Below are 21,182 nucleotides of genomic sequence, written 5' to 3' on the forward strand. Positions count from 1 at the left end.
CACCGCAGAGCCACTCACTCATTTCCCCCACCAGTGGAATCAGGGAGAGAGAATCAGAATTATATAAGCTAGAAAACCCATTGGCTGTGATAAAGACAGTTAATGAGGGAAAGCAAAAGCCATGCACAGAAGTAAAACTAAACAAGGAATTCATTCTCTGCTCCCCATGGGCAGGCGGGTGTTCAGCCATCTCCAAGAGATGGTTACACATAGCAGTGACTGGGGAAGAAAGCACCATTGCTCCAAATTCTCCTCCTTCCTCCTTCTTCCTCCCCACTTTACATACTGAGCATGATGTCATATGGTCTGGAATATCCCTTTGGTCACTTAGGGTCACCTGTCTTGGCTGTGTCTCCTCCCAAGCACCCAAAACTTCCTTACCAGCATGGCAGTATGAAAAGCAGGAAAGGCCTTGGCCCTGTGTAAGACCTGCTCAGCAATAACAAAATCATCTGTGTGTTATCAACCCTGTGTTCAGCAGAAATTCAAAACAGGGCCCTACACTGGATGCTGTGAAGAAAATTACCTCAGCCAAAACCAGCATAGTATACAAGGTGTAAAGAGAAAAAATAACTGGCTTATTGGCTTGGAAAAGTAACCTGATAAGCTGTGTGGAGAGTCTTGTTATCCAAATTGTATTCAGTTTCTCCTGTTCACCTTGTAATTAAATAAACCAAATGTGTCTGTTTGGTTTGGAAGAGTAGATTGTGTAGGAACAAGTGTTTTGGTACTTTTTTAGAGTAGATTTGCTGGCCTGACAGAAAAGATTAGCTGTGAAATTTTCTGTCTAATTAGAAGAAAGATTATTATAAAGCATATTTCTAAGTGATAAGGTATAGTAACTGTCAGCAAGAAAGGCATCCTGACAGGTGAGATGATTGAGATCATATATTTAGAGTCATGCTTGGATTGATGAGATAAATCTGGCAAGCTATTCACAGGTGCAAGCATATGATGCACGAGAACCAGAAGGCTGGAGGAGTCGAGCAGGGGTTGGTCACATTGTTGCCTTGCTCTGCCAAAAGAGGATTATCAAGAATATAGAGCCAACTCTTCTTGGAGATGCAGAGCGAAAACATGAGGTGTTGGACGCAAGTTATAACTAGGGAAATGCTCAAAAGATAATTGGTGGGGGGGAGGGTGGAGTATCACATTCTGATTTTTTAAGTCTTTTTACATCAGCAAATAGGTGGAGTTATTTCCATCCTTGGAGAACCTCAAAACACAACATGGCAAGGACCTGAATACCTACATCTACCTTTGATGTCCATTCTTTAAATAAGAGTTTAAGTGACCTCTCAGGTTCCCTTCCAATATAAATTATTTTGAGTCTACAATTCCTCTTGTTATAAATGCAATATATTCCTTCATAAACTTTTGTCTGAAATGCTTTCAGAGCTATAAACATCTTTCAATTTACATTGTAAAACTATATTTTGCTAGTGATAGAAATGGAATAATGTGTACAGCCCCAGAGTTGGAGGGGAAGGAAATGAAATGATGAACTAATATACAAAAAGGAAATTCACTTGCACTGTGCTATGAATTTCTGGAAGTGCACATATGTTCCTGGTGTGAGTGTGATGCATCATCTGGTGAAGGTATTGCACTGAAAATAGATTTCCTGAACGGATGCTGCATTTGTTCAATTCTTTTAGCTTAGCATTTGATAGACAATAAACTGTAGCTGCATAGTGAGCTTTGATGAATGTACTATGGGAACACATCATTAGTTTAACTAAAATATAATTTTTCATGTGAGAAAAATTTTTAAAGCTTTACTGTTGATAAAAGTACTCTTCAGATATATCCAGCCAAGTCCCGGTAGCTGCTTTTTTGGTAGAAACTTGCAAATATGTGAACCCACCCTCCCATATTTTAAACTGTTATAAATCCTTTGTTCTTAATCATACACAGATATGATAATTTCTTTTTTCTTCCAAAACCCACTGCATTTCACAAAATTCTGTTGTCCTTGTTTGTGTAGTTCAGCCTTTCTCAAGGAAGATATCCTAATACTAGACAGTGGAGCTGGGAATGTTTCAATTAGTTTCAAATCAGAATTTTAAGGCTACTACTAATAGACTTTGTTTTATGTGCTTTACCACACAAATACACATGAAAATAGTACATACATATATTTTGCTTAGATGTAAACTTTTCTTTATATATATATATCCTTATTCAAATACTACACTTTCCTTGCCAGTTCAAAAAGCAATAATTTTGCATCCAAATGGAAAGTCTCAAAGTTGAATTGCAAATTTGTGATAAGGCAAACCTTGCAGCAATCCAAGCAGTTGTTGTGTATCAAAACACATGAAACTTTAATGGCAAGCCAGTAAACTGGAATATGGTCAACAAAGTCAATGCACAGTAGCAAAATATCCCTTTAAAGGTAGCAGCTTACAAATGTGAAGGACTGGTATTTAAAGGAAATCACTGAAAAGCTTGTGTATGCCATGAAGTCCTCAAGTTTTCTGTACTAGTCCTTTTAATTATGCAGTACAAGAAACTTATGCTACCTTACACAGTCATTCTCTTCACAGAAATGCTGGTATATTCTGTGTATAAATTCCTCTGAAAGGCAGCAGAAAGGTGTTGCTGCAAGTGCCTTCCACTTACTTTGCTTATGAATAAAAAAAAAACATTTTTAATGGTGAGTCTGCAGAAAAGAGGTGATAATGGAAGTGCTGGCATACTCGATCTACCCAACCCTGCAGGTGTTACAAGGAGAGAAGCTTTAAGAACTTCAAGAACTGCACAAGGGCAAAACCAACAGATGTTTCCTTCAGTTGTTTGTAAAGGGGGAGTTTTGCTACAGTGCTATTGTTTCAGTTGACCCTTTTCTCTCTCGGGGTTTTATTCTGCTGTAATTTATCATCCTTGGTTCTCAGAATAGCAGAATTCCCTGGCAGGTCACACCAAAATGAGGAGGAGGGGTCTTTCTTTAAGACCTTTCCATTCTGTCCTTCTGACAGAAGAGGCGAGTTAGACTTTTCAGGGCAAAGACCTATATTTAAAAGATAATTGTCAATAGATTGGTCCATACTGAGTGCAAGATTGAAATGGCATGATTTTAGTTATATTGTGAAGGAAGGAAAAGAAATTAATTGAGGTTTTGAAGTGTCTGATTGTTTGCTGCACCAATGGAAAGCTTAATCTCCTTGCAAGGAAGATCTCTCTTCCTTGATGAAAAAGTTGAATGGCTGGTCTGGTGAGTGTTATCTTTCATTGACTTAAAATACAGTCCTTGTATGTTGTGAAATGAGGAATATGGCTTAGTAAACTGTGTAACACTGTGTAGCCTAATAAAATCATCTAGTTATTGATGTTTAAGGTATTTTATCATATTGCTGAGTAATTAAATGCTAGAAATACTGTTTAACTGTGTTGCAGTGCAAAATTCTGCAGCTCTAGCATGCTGACCTACTAAGGACTTCAGGAAGACACAGCTGCACTGTCTGATAAATTCTTTTAGACACTGAATTTGGTTGCTTTTCTTGGTCAAATATTTGGTCATATTTCTTCCCAATTTAAAAGGTTACAGAATTTTCAGTAAATCTTTTAGAGATAATGTGTTTGAATTAAAGTGCAATAATTCAACAAATAAATCTTCATCAAATAATACTAAGAATTTATATCCCACATTTAAGTCTCCAAAGGTAGAGATAATGAAAAATTTACTGTAAGTTTATAGAAGGTTTATGAATGAAAGCCCGAGCTGGTTTTTTTTTCTTTCTCAAACTACCTCTTTTGTCTTGGGAAGATAAAGAGGAGATAATATGTTAAAACCAGAGCATTGTATTGATTTTTATCACAATTCTATGTCTGTAAGTTTTTGATGAAGACTCTTAAAAGGGTTAACTCAGAGCAATTTTGATTCTGCACAGAGTTTGGTAATAGAGTTGTAGGTCTCCTGTGGCAAAACATAAAAAATATGTACAGTTTCATTGTTCTTTGCCTTACGAGGAAATCCATTAGCTTAACAAAAATAAATGCAATGTTTCTTTATTTTTAGTGTGACTTCCTAAGGAAATAAGGCTTATGTCATTGTACAGGCCCTATGCCTCTGTTTCCACTTGAGAATATTTGGACAATGCAATCATATATAGTATGATATGTAGAAAATTTGTCTTTGAATATGCAAAGTTTCTCAAGATTAGTGAAAGTCAGTGACTGGGAAGGAAAAAAATGCCAAAATTTTGAGGTGACATTCTCCTCTCACTGAGTAGTTAAAGTCCAAGTTCAGAATTTGTCCCATTTAGATGTGGGCTGGTCAGGCAGCAGGGGAGTTTACATTCCAATAGGATCTGCTTACCCTTGGAGGGTAAGAAGTCTCTGGGGATTGTGGACAAACAGAACCAGACTTATTATGGTTGAGTGGGGGGATGGATGTCAGTGAAGTCAGAAGCTAGGTATGACCACAATAGAAGGGGAAGAATCTTAATGTTTTTAAAGTATTTAAAGTACACAGAACTCAAACCTCCAAAATTCCTCAGGGATCAAGCTTTATCATCTCTGCCTCTCAAGGAAGAATTTCTTGATACTGTCAAATTACATACAAGGAATCTTAACAAGACTGATACTGGTGCTACTTTTACTGTCATTTTGGTGAAATATGTACATAATTCTTTGTAGTAAAGATGATTTAGAAAGCATGAGTTGAAAATTTCACTGTATACTGCGAATTGCCTCCTATAACTTGGCAATTCAGCAAGTCTACTTTCAAACTGAACTACTTCACATATTTTTTTTCCAGCATGGACATACACCACTCCAGGATTTTTGGTCACTGCTTAAATTAATTTGTAAAATTATCCCATCTGCCCTAAACTTCGCTTTTTAAGCATCTTTCTTGGTAACTTTTACTTTGAAATTTGTCTTAGTAGTACTGATATTGTTTTAATTTATGTCATATCATTTAGCTTGCTGTTTCAGGTGATTTTTGATGAAGATAATTGAATGCATTGGAAAATTATGTATACTGCAAATTTTGATTTCTTTTCCATTCTAGATTGTCCTCATTGCTATAGCCATTTAAACTTTCATTATCCTTTGTCTCAAAGTTTTCTGTCAACACCTTCTCTGCTCTCACATCATGAAAATAAGCATTGGAAATGTCAAGCTTCTGAAGCCACCTGTGCTCATTTCTGGCTACCTAAACATAAAGATCTTGCCACATTTTAACTTCTACAAAATACAGTTGGTGACATCTGTAGTCATTTTAATCCACACCTAAAATTTTCTAAAATTATGTAGTGTGTCTGGCTAAATAATTGCCTGTGTTAACTCCTGCATAGTTTGTGTTGCAGTAGCAGATGTGTGCTGCCTGTATTGTGCTTGTTTCAAAAGCAAAAGTGAGTGATCAGAGCTACCCTGGGATTTTTTTTTGACTGTTTCATAAACACCCTAGTTATCTGATTCAGACTTTCATAGGGTTAAGTATTCTTTAATTTATTAATTTATTATGAGCACACCTTTTGACTTTTATGCCCTTTCTTTTATTGAGTTTAATTCTTGTTTTCTTGAAGATTTAAATCATGGTAATTTAATGTTGTTTTTGTGTTTGTGGTTTTTTATTACCAGGTCATCTGAACAAGAATCACCAAAGTAAGTTTTCTTTACACTTTCTCCTATCTCTTTAAGATAAATAACAAAATATATAACTTCAACTGATTTTTCAAAGTAGTGGCTTTGTATGATTAAAAGACACAACTAAATGTATAAATCAAGGAAGATTATAATTATTTGTGGGAAAAGTAAATTTTGGGGTCAGGATTTGGAAAGTCTCAAGTTGTAATAAATCATCACTACTAAGAAAGTTGGTTAGAAACTGTTGCAAAAGTTCAATGATGCAAAAATCCACTGGTGGTTTTATGTGGTGACTCTTTATGTAGTGCCAGATGACATTGACTGGAATATATAATCATATTTTTCTGGTATTGTTAGATTTCTTTTCTGCATTGAAAAATCAGTGCATGGGCTGTAATTTCAACTTGTAAGTGAAATGTTTTTTTGGACTATGTTCTGAAAAACTTATTAGGATGTATTTACATACACAGTGCTCCTACTTGCTTAACATTGACTTCATCAGAATCATGAAGAGTCTTGGAAGCTATTAGATAAAACCAGAATTTTGACAGTGTAATTATTGTTTGCTACTTCAAAGTATTCTGAAACTTTGAATGCATTCAGAAAGTGCCACTTTCTGTAGTAACTGAAAATTCTGCAACTGTTGCATGAAACACCTCATTGCCATTGCCAAGTAGACATAGTCCAACTGAAAATCAGAAGTATTATGGCAAGAGTACATTTGCTTGATGGCATCTTTCAGGACATTTGTGTTTGTTGCAATCTGATTTTCACAGGCCAAGAAACAAGTGTTTGCAATATCGAAGCTCACTGCAATACAGGTCCTGTACGTTAAAAGCTACACTCCTTGGAGTGTAGAATTACTTCTTCATTGACAGCTCAAAATGGCTGCTGGAAATGGTTCAAAAAAGCTCACATATGTAGACAAATACCAAAGCAGAAATGAATGTTTGAATTTTCAAATTTTAAAGCCAAGATTTACTTGGCAAGAAATGTACTTCTGCTACTTTAACACTGTCAAAATTTGTTGTCACTATACCTGAGCTTCCCCCAAGACAGATATTTTCACATTAGGTAGTGTTTATAAGGATGGAGCAGTTAGTCTGTATGATATCCACTAATTTGGTCCAATTAAAGAAGGGGATTGGTTGTATGAGGGAGAGGTCTGCATGTCATCCTTTTCATAAGAGGGAATGTAGCTAAATGAATGTTTGGAAAACCTGAAGCACCGTCAGGGAACTTTTCCAATTCCCAGATTTAAGGGTTTTAGTTACTGACTTTAGTTATCATTGAATGTTAAAGCTCTTGAATACCAGATCTGTACCCTAAGTTAATTCTGGGTCCTTTTGTGTGGCTATAACTACCTCAATGATGCAATACTTCAACTGCAATTAAACCTTTCATTGTCACTTCATTTCCTATTTCTCTGACAACTTACCCTGGCTTTTCTTTAAACTGCCTTCTCCCACAGGGATAAGGTTGAAATGGCACTGGTAAGAAGGAGGAGTCTTAAAACAAACAAACAAAAAAAAAAGTGCTTTGCAGGTATGAGAGTGGCATCACAGCAAAAGATTTTTCATGGATAGAATTGCCTTTCCCTTGTGGTTCAGCCCTCTCCATGTGTTACTGTGAATTCCTGTACTGCTGCAACAGTGCCTTTCACTTCTAACATCCAAATATTTTGCTTAAAATGGTTTGCTATTCCAGAATTTTTGTCTATTTTTCTGGATGTCCACTGATCAAAGGATAGGCTTAGATCACATTCCAATCCTGTTTCCCTGCACTTCCACTAAGAAGTGGTGTTAAATCTTTTTACTCTTAAAAACTTGCGCTTTTAAAAATCTTATAATTTAAAAATCTGGATAACAGTACCTTTGTAATATTTATCCTTTCAAAATAAAGGAACATATTGGGAAACAGTCCGACGCAGAGTTCTCTGACCCGTCTCTCACCTAAAGCCTTGGCTCAGTATCCCAATGGAGTCGGAAACATTTCTGGCTCTTACCCGTTGGAAGGGGTGGATAAGCAGTTCTTAGAAACGTATGACAACGTTACAAAAGGTAGCTCAACAGAAGATTCCAGTCAGTACTACTGTGATAAGGTATGTTCAGTTGTGTGCTTTTACAGTCAGAACTAGTAGTGAATGTGACTTGGATCTGTGGTTTGAGAATGCACAGAAGTGGTGGCTGTATATCAGGATGGGCAGATTTTATTCAGTAATGAAAATAGATCTTGTGTTGCTACTCACATTTATCCAAGCTTGTGTGATAGACAAGCTTACCAAGTGCATTGATTTCCAAAGTGTCCAGCTTTCCAGAAGCTTCAGGGGAAGTTCCTAGTGGAATAGAAACCCTTACATGATTAAATCTTGCTTCTTCCAAGGGAAAAGATCAGCTAACTCAAGTTGCTATATGTCTGAAAAGCAGACACAACTGTGCTTTATCCTAGGCGTCTCTTAAGGATGTTTGAGCATCATCCATCGGTCCTGGCTGGAGAGCAGCTGCTCCCTGCTAACATTATGGTAGTGGATTATTCTTCCCCAGCCTGTTCCAGAGGGACTTCCAGAGGGGTTCTGGCTAAAGTGGGCACTTACAATTAATTAAAACAACTAATTAAAATTAGTTAAAATAGTTCTATCATTTCCAACATGTCAATTAGCTGCTGACACCTTTTAATTCTTCTGCCTTGTGGATCTGTTGTGTAAAAATACACCTATTTAAAGGAGAAAAGTCAAGGGGAAAATAGTCACTTCACAGTTCTTGGAGTAGAATTAATTCTATTCATGTGTTGCACCTCACCTTTTAATGACAACAGGTTGAAACTGTAACGGGATTTATCAATTGGGAAGGAAAGCTAAAATGAGAGTAATGATGTTAGGACAGAGCAACCAAAAAATATTTGCTGAGATCTACATTGCTATTTTTACTCTTTAAAAGTTATTACCTTTTAAAATGGTAAAATGGTTATTACCATAGGTATATTCTACAAACATATCCTCGTCATGTTTCAAAGGTGGATTTACATAGAGTATTTTTGTTCAGCACATCTAAATTTGGAAGCATGGTTTCCTAATTTGCTGATATTTTCTTCTAAAAATTAGAACATTTTCTTTCCATTGCTATATATTGCAGAATGATCTAATTGAGGGTGATTTACTTTTGGTGCGTATCATACCAGATGAAGAAGGGAAGTTTGGATTTAATCTAAAGGTAAACCAGCGGTCTTTTAATTACTTTTAAATTCTTTATGGATATATTTTTTTATTATTTTGTGATTATATTTTTTTAACATAATGTTTTGGAGAAAGCAGTATACTTTACAGGAATGACCTATAGACTGAGAGTTTTTAGAAGTGGCAGCCTAATCCTTAAGTGCTAAAGCAACATTTACAGAAATAAGCATCTAATAATTCTCTGGTTTTTGATTGTATATATTATGGACATGGAACGTACCCAAGGCACACTGCACATTTGGCTGCTGAAATATTAACTCAAAAGCCTAATTGAGGGCATCAACTTTTGGAAAATTTGACCTCTGTATTATAAAACAATTTAAATAGTTTGTGCTGCTCCATTTAATTATATCTATTAGAAATTGTATTGAAAATTTAAAAATTAATTTATGAAGAAAATGAAAATTACTATTGATAATTGACCATTGTAAATGTTTTACATTCACTCACTGAAATTCCTTTTAAGCAGAGTACCGTAAATTTGCCATTCTATCAAAATTAGAGCAGAGTTTGGTCATTTCACCCTTGGCTATTTATTAGTGGGGCAGCAACTGAATGTGATGTGAGGAGAGTAAGGGAGTACAATTGTCTGGAACTTTGATTCTACTAGATTTCACTCACATTTGTCACAAAATCTTAGAAAACTGTCTTGCAGGTTCAAGTGTTAAATTAGTCTTGCTTCAAGCACGGGGTTACAATAAATGTTATATTTTATCTGTTTATGCCTATTAAAATGTATGGCCTGAAAGAGACGCCTAATCTAGTTTACTGGAAATTGGTAGATTTTAAAGACACCACTGCCCACCCCCTAATTCCCCATTTAATGATGAAAATTCAGTCCTACCAACCCTGCCTATGATGACATGGCACAAAAAAATTAATATAAAAAGAAAAATAAGCAAGTACTTATTTTAAATGCTGCTTATGCTTAATGATAGATTTATGGTTGCTATTTATTTGACATTCCTGTAGGGTGGAGTAGATCAGAAAATGCCACTGGTGGTATCAAGAATAACTCCAGGATCACCTGTAAGTAAATTCTTGAGGCTTTTAATCTCTTCCATTGTTACTCCTTCTACCTCTCAAAGCTCTGTGCACATAGAAATTGGGGTACCTGTAACTAGTATGAGATAGCAGCAGAGCTGTTCTCATTAGGAATTGGTTTAACCAGTGGTTTCTTAAACCAGAGATTAAAAGATCTGTAAGAGTTAGTCAAACAAGTTAAAAGTAGAAAGTATATTTGTGTTCTCCTGTCATCTCAAAAAATGCATCCTGAACTGGAAAATGCTTGATGAGGGGCAAGGACTGCAGATAAGGAACATTATTTATTGATGAAGTAAATCATTTGGGCACCTGCACCCTAGAAAAAAATAGCTGGTTTGACGGAGATGTAGTAGGGATCTGTAAGATTAGAAGCACTGTGAAAAAGGAATTCCAGCAGAATTAAGTTTGTGAAGGTCAGGTTCCTCGTGTTTGGTGAAGTAGTTTTTCACGCAGAAGAGAGTACACCCGTGAAACTCCTTGAAAAAGGATGCTGTGGTTGAAATAATTTTGTGTGTGGTGAGGAAAGAACAAATACTTGGGGGAAAAAACCTGTTGTTATTGACTAAGGAAGCCACAATAGGCTGAGGAAATCCTTAGGACTAAAATTATTTATAGGACTAGAGAGTACTTGGAAGGAGAGAGTGAGCATAGAGAGAGGGGTGTATGTTTGCTCTGTTCCTATTTTGATATAGACTTTTTGCTTACGGAAATATTTATAGACTAGGTGAGATGTTTATAAGAATCAGTAGAGTAATTGAGTTCTTGTGTTGAATTGTGAAATGATAATAGGAATATAAAATATTTTAAAACTTTTTTTCTATGTAATTATTACATAAATTTGTGAGGACAAATGTTATACCATTTTTTTCATTTGCCTTTTTTCAAACTATATCTCCTAACTCTCATGAAATGCTTTCAATGCAGAATTGTTAGGAAATATTACTGACTTAATCCTAAAAATACAATGCACTCTGAATCTTCTGACTATTCTGAAATTTGATAAGCAGTCACAGGACTGATATCTAAATGTCATGATGCAAATCAAGCTAAAACAGATTGCTTGAGAACTTATTTTTTTGTCACATTTTGGCCTGTCTTACACAGTTCATAGCACTTCTTTATGAACTATATTAATTATTTGAAAGAATGTTTGGCAAGAAATTATAACTTACATCTAGGAATTGAAAATAAAACAGTCCCCAAGATATTTCATGGTCAACCTAGCAAATATTAAGGATGGTTTGAGATTCTGAAATTATATAGGGCAAACAGACTCATTTTGCTATCGGAGAATGAAAGATCTTTCTCCAGAGGCAGTCATTTCATTTGGCAGATTCAGATGGTCTTCTGGATACTATTGATCTGTATTTTTTTTCTCTTGAATGGAAAAAGGGCTGGACTTCTAACTTAAAACACTTCATTGAAATGTCTCCCTTTGGTGTCATAGGCATGGATCAATTATCTCTCCAGCCTAGTAAACCATCAAGTGAGCAAGTTACCAGGATCACAGAAAAAAATTGGAAACAGTTATCCAATATAATATACTCAGTAGCAGTTTTAGGGAAATCAAGTCATGTTATAGCAAGAGGAAAATAATATCCTTATTTTTAGAGAACAGCAGTATTATAAACATTGATTATATTGTTTTCCATAAAGAAAATTTTACCTGTTCTTTACTGTTCATTGAAATGTAGATATTTCAAAGTTCAAATTAAGGTGTATGGAATGCATTTTGATGTTATTTTAGCTCAGTTATGCTTTACCTTCATTTCTGCTATTTTAACGTGCTCTAGATTCACTTACTACTCTGTAAATTGCCTTCAGGGATGCTATTTGGTGTTATTATTTGCTAAGATTATATCTCAGGTTTGTAGGTCACCCTTTTCCCACTTTCCTAGAAAAAGATGTGCAATTTTTGTAGAGGAGGGGAAGCAAATCTACTCCCCAAATTAAGGTAGCATTTTCATTTACGCATCCTAAAGTTCTTTCTAAAAAAATCCTTTAATAAAGCAGCAATGTAGCATGCGGGGCAAATTGTAGTCTGGAGTAGCCAAAATTTTTGTAAAGAGCACATTTTCGTGAAGGAACAACCATTTATTACATTTGTTTGTTTTAGGGTGTTTTTTTAATTAAAGTTCTATAAAGATTTTTTTTTTTTCACAAATAGTATTAATGCTCTCAGGTGCTAAAGAGATCATTATGGTTTTATTTAATAGAGCTTGTCATGGGAAAAAAGTATTCATGCTTCTTGGAGCAATAGAAGGTGATTAGCATAAAATGACACATTGTGTGTATCAATAGGACAGAGAGCCTTTGACATAATAAATTGCCTGGAAAAGCTCAGACTCTGAAGAATCTATAACTTGTGCTTGCACAGGAGGAATTAATTCTTCTTTGAGATATTTTTTATATAGTCAGATGATTCAAATAAGAAGGCTGATGCATTAACATATCACATGATTAACAAAGTTTGTTTGAGCAAAGGCATTAGTCTACATCTGTAATAGAGGCTAATAGCAGACAGCCAAGAAATCTAGAGTATAGGCAAATATAGGAGCTCAGAAACCATTGCTTACAAGTTCTTGCTAACATCTTGACTCTCCTAGACTGACTTGATAGGGTCTTAATATCACCTATCTTTTCAAGTATTTATATTTGAGAGAAAATAACTTAATAATATTTAAGTGTGATTAAATTATCCAGTCGTTCATAGTTACATTCTTCAGTCCTGCCTTTGTAAATTGAACAAAATATGGCACAGGTGTTTTTGGGGAGCTGTGAATGCCTAGTTAAAGCAGCATTGAAGAACATCATGGCTGTTCCTAATTCCCATTCTTTTTCTGTTTACATTTCTTATAAATCGTTGTCAATCTTCCCTATCCTTCATTATTTTCTTTCCTTATTTCTATGGAAAAAGTTGAGGGCAACTTTTCCTTCTTTAAATTTTTAGTCAGCTTTTCTGCATGGGATATTTTCCTCTTGCATGCATCTTTCCTTTCTCTTGCTTCTTTTTCTTCTTTTTCTGTTTTGTGGCACTAAAACAGGTCTTAAGTTTCCTTTTCTTTAACTTTGTTTGATGGTACAAATTACTCCCAATTTATTTTCTTCATATTCTTGCCTCTATTTTTTTATTCTGCATTTTTTATCTAGTTGATTTTTTTTTTCTTTATAATTTCTCCTTTACATCTCTTATTTATTAGTTGGTAATATCAATTTATTAGGAGCCATCAGTGCAGGGCATAATCACAATCGGATCTAAGTTTAATATCTTGTTTATGGGGGATTGGTTGATTGGTAGGGCTAATGGTGTTGGATGAATAAAGCTCAGGGAACCTGTGCTGGCTCTTAAGGAAATACAAGGAGCACCAATGAAGACATAAAAACAGTAAAGGCCTATGTCTCAGTCACACAATAAATGAAATTAAGTGTTCATATATATATATATCACTCTTGTGTAGCTGGAGGCTTACAAAGACAAAATAAAGATTAGGATAGTAATGAAAATAAAATTGTTGGATTACTTGACACTTAAAGATTGTAGACTGCTACACATTCATGTTAAAGAACCACAGAAGGTTGGAAGGGTCCTGGAGGTCCTCTTGTCTAATCCCCTCTGCTCAAGAGTCACCTAGAGTTAGTTGCCTAGGACCATATCCAAATGGCTTTTGAGTGCTCCAAGGTGGGAACTCCACAATATCTCTGGACAAGCTGCTAGAGTGCTCAGTCACCACAGCAGTGTTTCCTGATATTTGAATGGAGCCTCCTGTGTTTCAGTCTGAGCCCTTTTCCTCTGATCCTATCACTGGGCACTGCTGAGAAGTTTGACTTCATCTTCTCTGTGCCTTCCCCTTAAGTATTTATGTACATTGCAAGACCCCCTTGAGACTTTTCTATCCTAAATAATCCCAGCTCTCTCAGCCTTCCTTCATGCAGGAGCTGCTCTAGTCCCTTAGAAATCTTTGTAGCATTATCACCATCATCATATTCTGGTCATAGCTTCAATTGCTTTGTGCTGGACATAGGGCTAAACATACTGAGAATGGTGATGGAAAAAAAACCAATAACCAAACCCTGGAGTCCAACAGTTAATCTAAATATAAACAAGACTCTGCGAAATAACAGAGATAGGAAATGTGTGTGGATTTTTTTTAAATTTAAAAAGTGCATGCCTGGGGAATGTCATGTTAGTTAAATCATGTTCATGAAAATCATACTTCTCTAGTATTTACTGCGTAAAAAGTGAGTTGGATTATCATATGTGCCCAAAACACTTTCTCCAGAAATTCAGAGGTTGTTGAGGCTTGGAGTCTGAAATACAGATCTTTGAGAGCAATCAAAATGATGATGGCTGTTTGATTAATGTGAATTCCTTTTAAAGCTATCAGTATGCTGTTTGAACTGTTCCTTATCATCGTGGAGAGACTTTGAAGCGTGAGAGCTTTAGAGCTGAAACCTTCAGACTCTGATACAGAACATGAAACTTTGTCAGGAGAATTGTGAAGACTTTGCTTACACGGTGTATTTAATATCCTGCTATGTTCCTGCTTGCCCAACTGGTTGTGATGACATTAATGTGTTTCTTTGGTCTTGTAACAGGCTGATAAATGCATTCCAAAGCTGAATGAAGGTGATCAGATAGTATTAATTAATGGCCGAGATATCTCAGAGCACACGCATGACCAGGTGGTCATGTTCATAAAAGCCAGCAGAGAATCTCACACAAGAGAGCTTGCACTTTTGGTCAGGAGGAAAGGTAACTGGGCTAATTTTATTCACTTCTATTGTTTTTGAGACTGTTGTTCTTATGCTTGGTGGTATACCCACTTCTGTTTGCATAAACATGTTCTCAGTGCACTTGGAATAGGTCTGTGCAAAAAGTAGGTTCTCACTAAATTTGTATTAGTAGTACAAGTATTTTCAACTCTATAGGTTATTACCATTGCAACAAAGAATCTAGCAAGTCAGAATTTCTTCTTATTTTTTGGTCTAAAAATCTATGAAAATAAATTGTCCCTTGAAAGAGTTTTTTTGGTGATGTGGGGTGTTGGGGTTTTTTCATAAATAAAGCGTAATTTTAAAATCTCCCAATTGCATATTCACAAAAACTTGTGGGCTGTTCCCCTGCACAATAACGTGATGAAACAAGCCAAATAAGCTGCTCCTCACCTCATTCTTACAGTAGACATTTGTGGCAGTACTGTGATAAACTTGTGCTAGTTGCTTGCAGAATTGCTGCCTGCAAAGAGGAGACAGTCTTTGAAATGTGCAGGGTCTTAAGCCTGGATGCTTAAAAATGGGTAACTCATCCAGCTTGTCTTTGCTTTCTCCATATTTAAGCACCTGTAGATCCCAAGAGCTTTCAGATGATGTCAAACTCTTAATTTGTTATTTGCTTTCCTAAAGAGGTACGGTAAGACATTAGCACAATTACACAATTACGGAGTTTCTGGTTGCATGAAGACATAAAAATCTGAAGAAACTACGCATCACTAGGAAACAGCAGGGAATGAAACAGCCTAAGAGATAGGTACTTCTGTAACACTGGCTTTATTTAAAACTTCTTGTGTTTCGAAGAAGACAGATGGGCTCTTTATTTTGTTTTCCACTGGCTTTATGCAGCATTTAGTTTTCCCTTAATTTTCTAGTCCTCTTCCAACTTGCAGATAAGAGAAATCTGCTTTTGTCTAAAGATGACCTGTGGCCCCATACCAGTCATTTTTTATAGGCGTGAGCATAACCAGCTCCCCATTTTCTGAAGTTTGGCAGGTATGAACTGTTGCCTTCACTGCAGAGAATAACCACAGCTGGACATGTCTGGTGATACACTTCATAGGGACAGAACTGCTATGCAGATTATTTCATTAAGGTTTATCATGTTATTCAGTAGTGAGGAATGTTGTAGAAAACTGGCTAATAATTATTTTCATCTTTAGTTCCTTCAATGTTAGCATAAGAATTTGCAAACAATAATTCTGTGTCTTTTCTAATGGCAAAGGAGTGTGATGAAGGGATTTTTGCATTTGTTTTGCTGTTGGAGGTCCAAATTTATAGAAGTTTCTTGTAGAGATAATCCACTAATTATGATCTACACTTTTTTTAGGTAAAACTCGTTTGTTTTTTACCATGGTGGATGTTGTATTTCATTAGCCTTTTTAGCAGTTCATTCTGTAAGACAAGGTTGCAAAAACCTCCTTGTGCTAGGAATTCAAGTTCTTTGCCTTCATAAACAGGTATTTGGAGTTTTTCTTTCAGAAAGGTCATAGGGACATTTTACTCTTTATAGTTTCTATAGTAATATAGTACAGAAAGAAATGTGATTAAATGTGTTATTTCCTTTTCTGAAGTTTTGCAAACTCTGTTGTTATTTTGAGCTGGTAAATTTTTATATCTGTTAAAAACACATTTGTGCTCCATGTAATGGATTATAACTTCATACACATCTTTCAGTAGTTAAACAGTTTGTGGAGACCAAATCAGAAGATGAAGCTGATTCCCACATTCTGCCAGAGTCTATTCTTCCTGTCTGTTCTGAATATGGTGGTGATACACTGGAGGAGTCTATGGAGCAGTTAAGAAGAGGGCTAGAAAGTGGGACTGTCCTTATTCAGTTTGAGGTAGGTAATACCCAACTGTGTAATGCTGTTAGTGTAGGACAATAGCTGTAACCAGAGAGTAATGGAGGGGTTGTAATTAGTTGCAAATCTCTTTGTTCCTGTTCAATCTTATCTCAAGAGAGCAACAATTTGACTTGCCCATCAGTTTCACACTTCACTGCTTAGAATAGGGGAGAACTAGTTTTAAGACTTACACAAAACACCATCTGAGAAAAAGGTTGTTTCCATTAATATGTTTCTGGCTCAAGTACTCAAAGTTCACTAAATTAGTATTTTTTTACAGTTGTTTTACTGAGTAGAATTAGTGGGATTTTGACAGAGATCAGTCTTGTACTTTGTTTCTTTTTTTATGCTCTTCAATGTGTTAGCAAGGAAGGTCATAGAAAACTAATAAACTCTTTTATATTTTATTAAATTAGTTCCTTCAGTGTTAGTGTAAGAAATTCCAAAGGATAGTTCATCTGCTTTCCTAATGGCAAGGAGTGCAGCATGTATGTTTGTGGTTGCCTTACTGTTGTAAATTCAAACATTTATAGTAGCTCTGAAAAAAACCCTAGTTTATTAGGATTTTTAAAATTTGCATTGAGTTCTGAAGTAACCCCTTCTGTCACTGAAAACTTGTAGAACAGCAATAAATTTTTTCTCCTTTGAATATTTTTCTCCACTGTTTTTTTAAAGCTGGAAAATTTAATGGTAATGGCTGAAGAGCTGTGGTATTGTTTGTTGCATAACCACTCTTTGTATGAGGTTTCCTTTATTTCTATGACTCCTGAGAATTAAAATTCCCCTGGTTTTAAGGAGTTATAGACAATAGTTCATAACTGCTTTCCAAAATCCACAGTACTGGATGAAACGCAGCAATTACAATTAAGTTATTTGCTATTGAAGAGTGTATTGAAATGTGAACTGACCTTGCAATACTTTCATAATTGTCAAATTTGTGAAGTAAATTTGTGCACAAATTTCCTGTAGTGAATTTCATAGGATATTTTATCCTTTATGATATTCTGATATATGATATTCTGATATTCATAGGATATTTGATCCTGTATTTTATGCTTTTTTATGGCACTGTTTATAGAACAATTTTACAGAAAAAAAAGCACAAAAGCTTTTTGAAATCTAATAAACTAGGGGATAGCTTAGTGGCCTTCTTGCTTTGAGTTCATTGTTTAGTGATCTTCAGCAGCAGAGGCAATGGCAGTGTCTCCTCATCAGCTTTGGTGACTCAAATTCCTCATTCACTTTAGTAAAGTAGTAAATAATTAGCCAGTAGACTGAATAATCAAGTTTTTCCAGAATATCTTCCTCCATTTAGTCAGAAGTTAAGAAGTTTGTCAGTAGCAAATGGATGTTTGCCAGGCAACAATGAATCTCAAGAATGGTTACTTGACTTAAAATTATTCTTCCTTGTCTTCCTAAAAAAGGCAGAAATTGCAACCTGGCTCTAGTAAAGTGGAACTTCATTTACAACAGATAGACGTTTTTCCATTACATCTATTATCAAGTTCTCTTCTCACATGGCTTGTTTATGTTGTATAAGTTGAAAAGCGCAGTGAGCTGTGATACAGCATTTTAAGGTCCAACAAATCTCAGTAGAATAATTATTTTTGTGTGTCACTCTTTTTCTCTCAATCAGAAAATAGGGGATTTTAGCCACCTATTTGTTTCATTCCATTTTATATATGGAACAATATTCAAAATCGTCATTAAACATGTAAGACATAATGAGGTCCTTGGTAAGTGTTCAGTGAAGGATGTAAAATTCTGGCACAGGCAGATTAATAACTCAGTTGTAAGGTGCTTTCATGTACATTTAATACACAAAAGCTATAGTTGTTTAATTACAATTCTTGTGGATTTGTTTGGTATTTTTTTCTTTTTTGTTGTTGTTTTGGGGTTTTTTGGGGTTTTTTTTTCCTTGTTGTTTTTCCCCCTCTGTGCCTTTTTTTTTTGTCTTGTTTGATGTACTTGGAAATAAAAAACATTAAGGTTTGAAAGGACCTCCAGGATCATAGAGTCCAACCATTTATTTACCTAACACCAACTTCAAAATTTTGATTATACACACATTATATATATCCCATTTCATATGTCCAAATTTACTCCAGATAAAGTCTGCAACATAGTGGTTGGCCCAAAAGCAAAGAAGTCACATGTTAAGAAATTGTGATACATTGAGGTTTTGGGTTTTTAGGTACTTGCAGGATTGAAATGGATAGGTTTAGTCCTGAGAATAAATTTTTTTCTGAAATTTTTGTATTATAGTTTATTCCAGAGAATAAGTCTGCAGGTATTTTTTTTTGTTCTGATGCATTCACTGTTCCCTTGTTCCACCCTCAACCACTGTTGTCCTTCTGGTCTGTAGTTTTAAAATCAAAACACAAAATTGCAGAGCAACAGTATATTTCAATGATGCTCACATGCTGTTTTTGTTTTTGGTTTTTTTCCTAGAAATTCTTCTAGCTATCCTAATTGGCTAACATTAGTAGAAATTCTTGTCATGTTAAATACAAAAACCTCTCAAGTAAATTTTGCAGAAGGATAGGAAAAACATTAAAGAAAATATGGGGGTTTTTTCAGTCTATGTATTTTTGTCTGAATGTAATTAGTGTGTGTACAGCAGAATCACATCCCTCAAAATCCTATAATTTTCATTCTACTTTGCAGCAACTTTATAGAAAGAAACCAGGATTGGCTGTTACATGTGCAAAGGTACCTCAGAATATGGACAAGAATAGATACAAAGATGTTCTACCTTGTGAGTCTAAAATATAGTTTCTGCCTATTTTTCTTTTTAAAACTGCTGTATTGAACTTGCTGATTAAAGATTTCATTATATAATTGAAGTCATGTAATTGGTCATTTTATTTTCTAAAACATAATTTATTCTGTTTGTATTCTGCTGTTTGTGTTTCTACAATTTCTTAGTTTGTTGTTTTGGTTTTTTTAACTTAATAGAGGGGGAGTATGTCTCTTAATTGCTAATTTTATTCCCTCTTTCTTGTGTGTGTGCAGATGATGCCACAAGGATAATATTGCAAGGAGATGAAGATTACATTAATGCAAATTATGTGAATGTAAGTCATACAGAGACCTGCATTTACTCACTTTCTATATTACTAAAGCAGACAAAATTTGTCTTTTTTGGGGAATAAGGATATTTTGTTTTAATTTGTGGGATTTGTAAGTGTGAAAGATGCAAAATTTCACAACCTAAAAAATAGCATCTGTTGTGAAACCATCCTAATACACGGTGTGTACTACCATGTAGTGATACACTGTGATATATGCACAGTCTTTAACCTGCAAAAATTGTTTCATTTTTCCATATACTTCAAATGCTGAGGTTGTCTCCATGAAACTAAGCCTTTTTTCCCTCTAGAACCACTTATGACCTACCAGCTATGTTATGAAGGATCCAGAAGATAAATTAGAGCCTTGATTTCCCTCATCAATCACATGTAGTCTGGGAGTCAGGGAAAAGAGGGGAAAATGTGTATATATTTCTATCAGATACATAAGCTAAGTACCTAAATTACAGAATCAGTTATTAACTTCCTGTATTTAGTATCAGACAATAAACAATTTTTGCTATACCTTTGGTGTATATACCCTGCCATCATTCCTTACAAAATACAGAAAGCTTTATAGTTTTAATTTTTCAAGTACATTTTGACTATTAATCCTCTGCTCATAGTTCAGCATGGACTATAGAATCTGTGCTTTACATCTGTTTGAAATTAATGATATAAATTTTTTTTATATAACAAATTGTAATCTTGATTGTCTTACTACTTAGCTTTTTGCCTTAATCTTCCCTCAAAACTTCCTGTTTGAATGAAACACCGAGTTAAAAAAGTACTTGAGTAGTGAGTGTGAACTTAACATAGGATTTTTCTTTCCCTCTGTAGATGGAAATTCCTTCTGCTGGCATTGTGAACCGGTACATTGCTACTCAGGGGCCTCTTCCACACACATGTGCACACTTCTGGCAAGTAGTCTGGGATCACAAATTATCACTGATCATCATGTTAACAACTCTCACTGAACGAGGACGGGTAAGTACCCAGGTCCTTTGTATGCTGAAGAAATGTACTGTACCTTTGAACTTTTTTCAATTGTTATGGTTAAATAACCATAAAAAGGGCCAACTTCTTCTGTTGAATTATTCTTCTGAGGGCCAGGCTTTCTGAATTACTTAGGCACAGCAGATAGTCTTCAACTTCCTTTTTGTTATGCTGCTTTGCAAACAAACCAGCTTCCTGATAAACAGAAATCTGCATTCACTCTGTTGTGCTGGTCAGATGGGTACTATGCCCTGCTATATTTCTCCCTGAGTATTGGCCTCCATGTGGCAGTTTCTCTTCAAAAGATTCAGCAAATGTCTGGAAGCACTGAATGGGTTGAGCAAACCTTATAGTCTAGCTGTAAAAATGAGTCTGCCATTGTGGTATCTACTAGTGGTCAGAATTTAGCTTGCTTATTTTTATTTACATCTCCTTTTCCTTCCTATGATTGCTTTGATCATTTTTAATTATTTTTAGATTAATTCTGTCTCTCCTTGAATTTTGGAATAGCACAGTGAAATTCTGGTGTATTTTGATTTAGTTTGTCCTTTGTAATATTAAAGATCAAGTCTAGATAAAATGGGAAGGTATTTTTGAAGTTTTAGAAACTGAAAACTTGACAGTTGG

The 21,182-nt window shown here is 35.2% G+C and overlaps 1 protein-coding gene across 15 annotated transcripts in view; it reads left to right on the forward strand.

The window, feature by feature from the left end:
• PTPN3 (protein tyrosine phosphatase non-receptor type 3) overlaps nucleotides 1–21,182 on the forward strand; it is a 160,441-nt gene that overhangs the window by 123,463 nt on the left and 15,796 nt on the right. For 11 of the 15 annotated variants that reach the window (XM_023921791.2, XM_023921789.2, XM_086896654.1 and 8 more), the window contains exons 15-23: nucleotides 5,590–5,613; nucleotides 7,498–7,696; nucleotides 8,727–8,804; nucleotides 9,800–9,856; nucleotides 14,468–14,624; nucleotides 16,319–16,485; nucleotides 19,156–19,246; nucleotides 19,504–19,565; nucleotides 20,400–20,546. In XM_023921791.2, the coding sequence (XP_023777559.1) occupies nucleotides 5,590–5,613; nucleotides 7,498–7,696; nucleotides 8,727–8,804; nucleotides 9,800–9,856; nucleotides 14,468–14,624; nucleotides 16,319–16,485; nucleotides 19,156–19,246; nucleotides 19,504–19,565; nucleotides 20,400–20,546 (982 nt within the window). The remainder of the gene's footprint in view (nucleotides 1–5,589; nucleotides 5,614–7,497; nucleotides 7,697–8,726; nucleotides 8,805–9,799; nucleotides 9,857–14,467; nucleotides 14,625–16,318; nucleotides 16,486–19,155; nucleotides 19,247–19,503; nucleotides 19,566–20,399; nucleotides 20,547–21,182) is intronic. The other 4 variants (XM_086896611.1, XM_023921790.2, XM_086896677.1 and 1 more) reach the window with 1 other exon arrangement.

This window comes from Cyanistes caeruleus, chromosome 1 (assembly GCF_971803275.1).
Source record: "Cyanistes caeruleus chromosome 1, bCyaCae1.hap1.1, whole genome shotgun sequence".
NCBI classification, from domain to species: Eukaryota; Metazoa; Chordata; class Aves; order Passeriformes; family Paridae; genus Cyanistes; species Cyanistes caeruleus.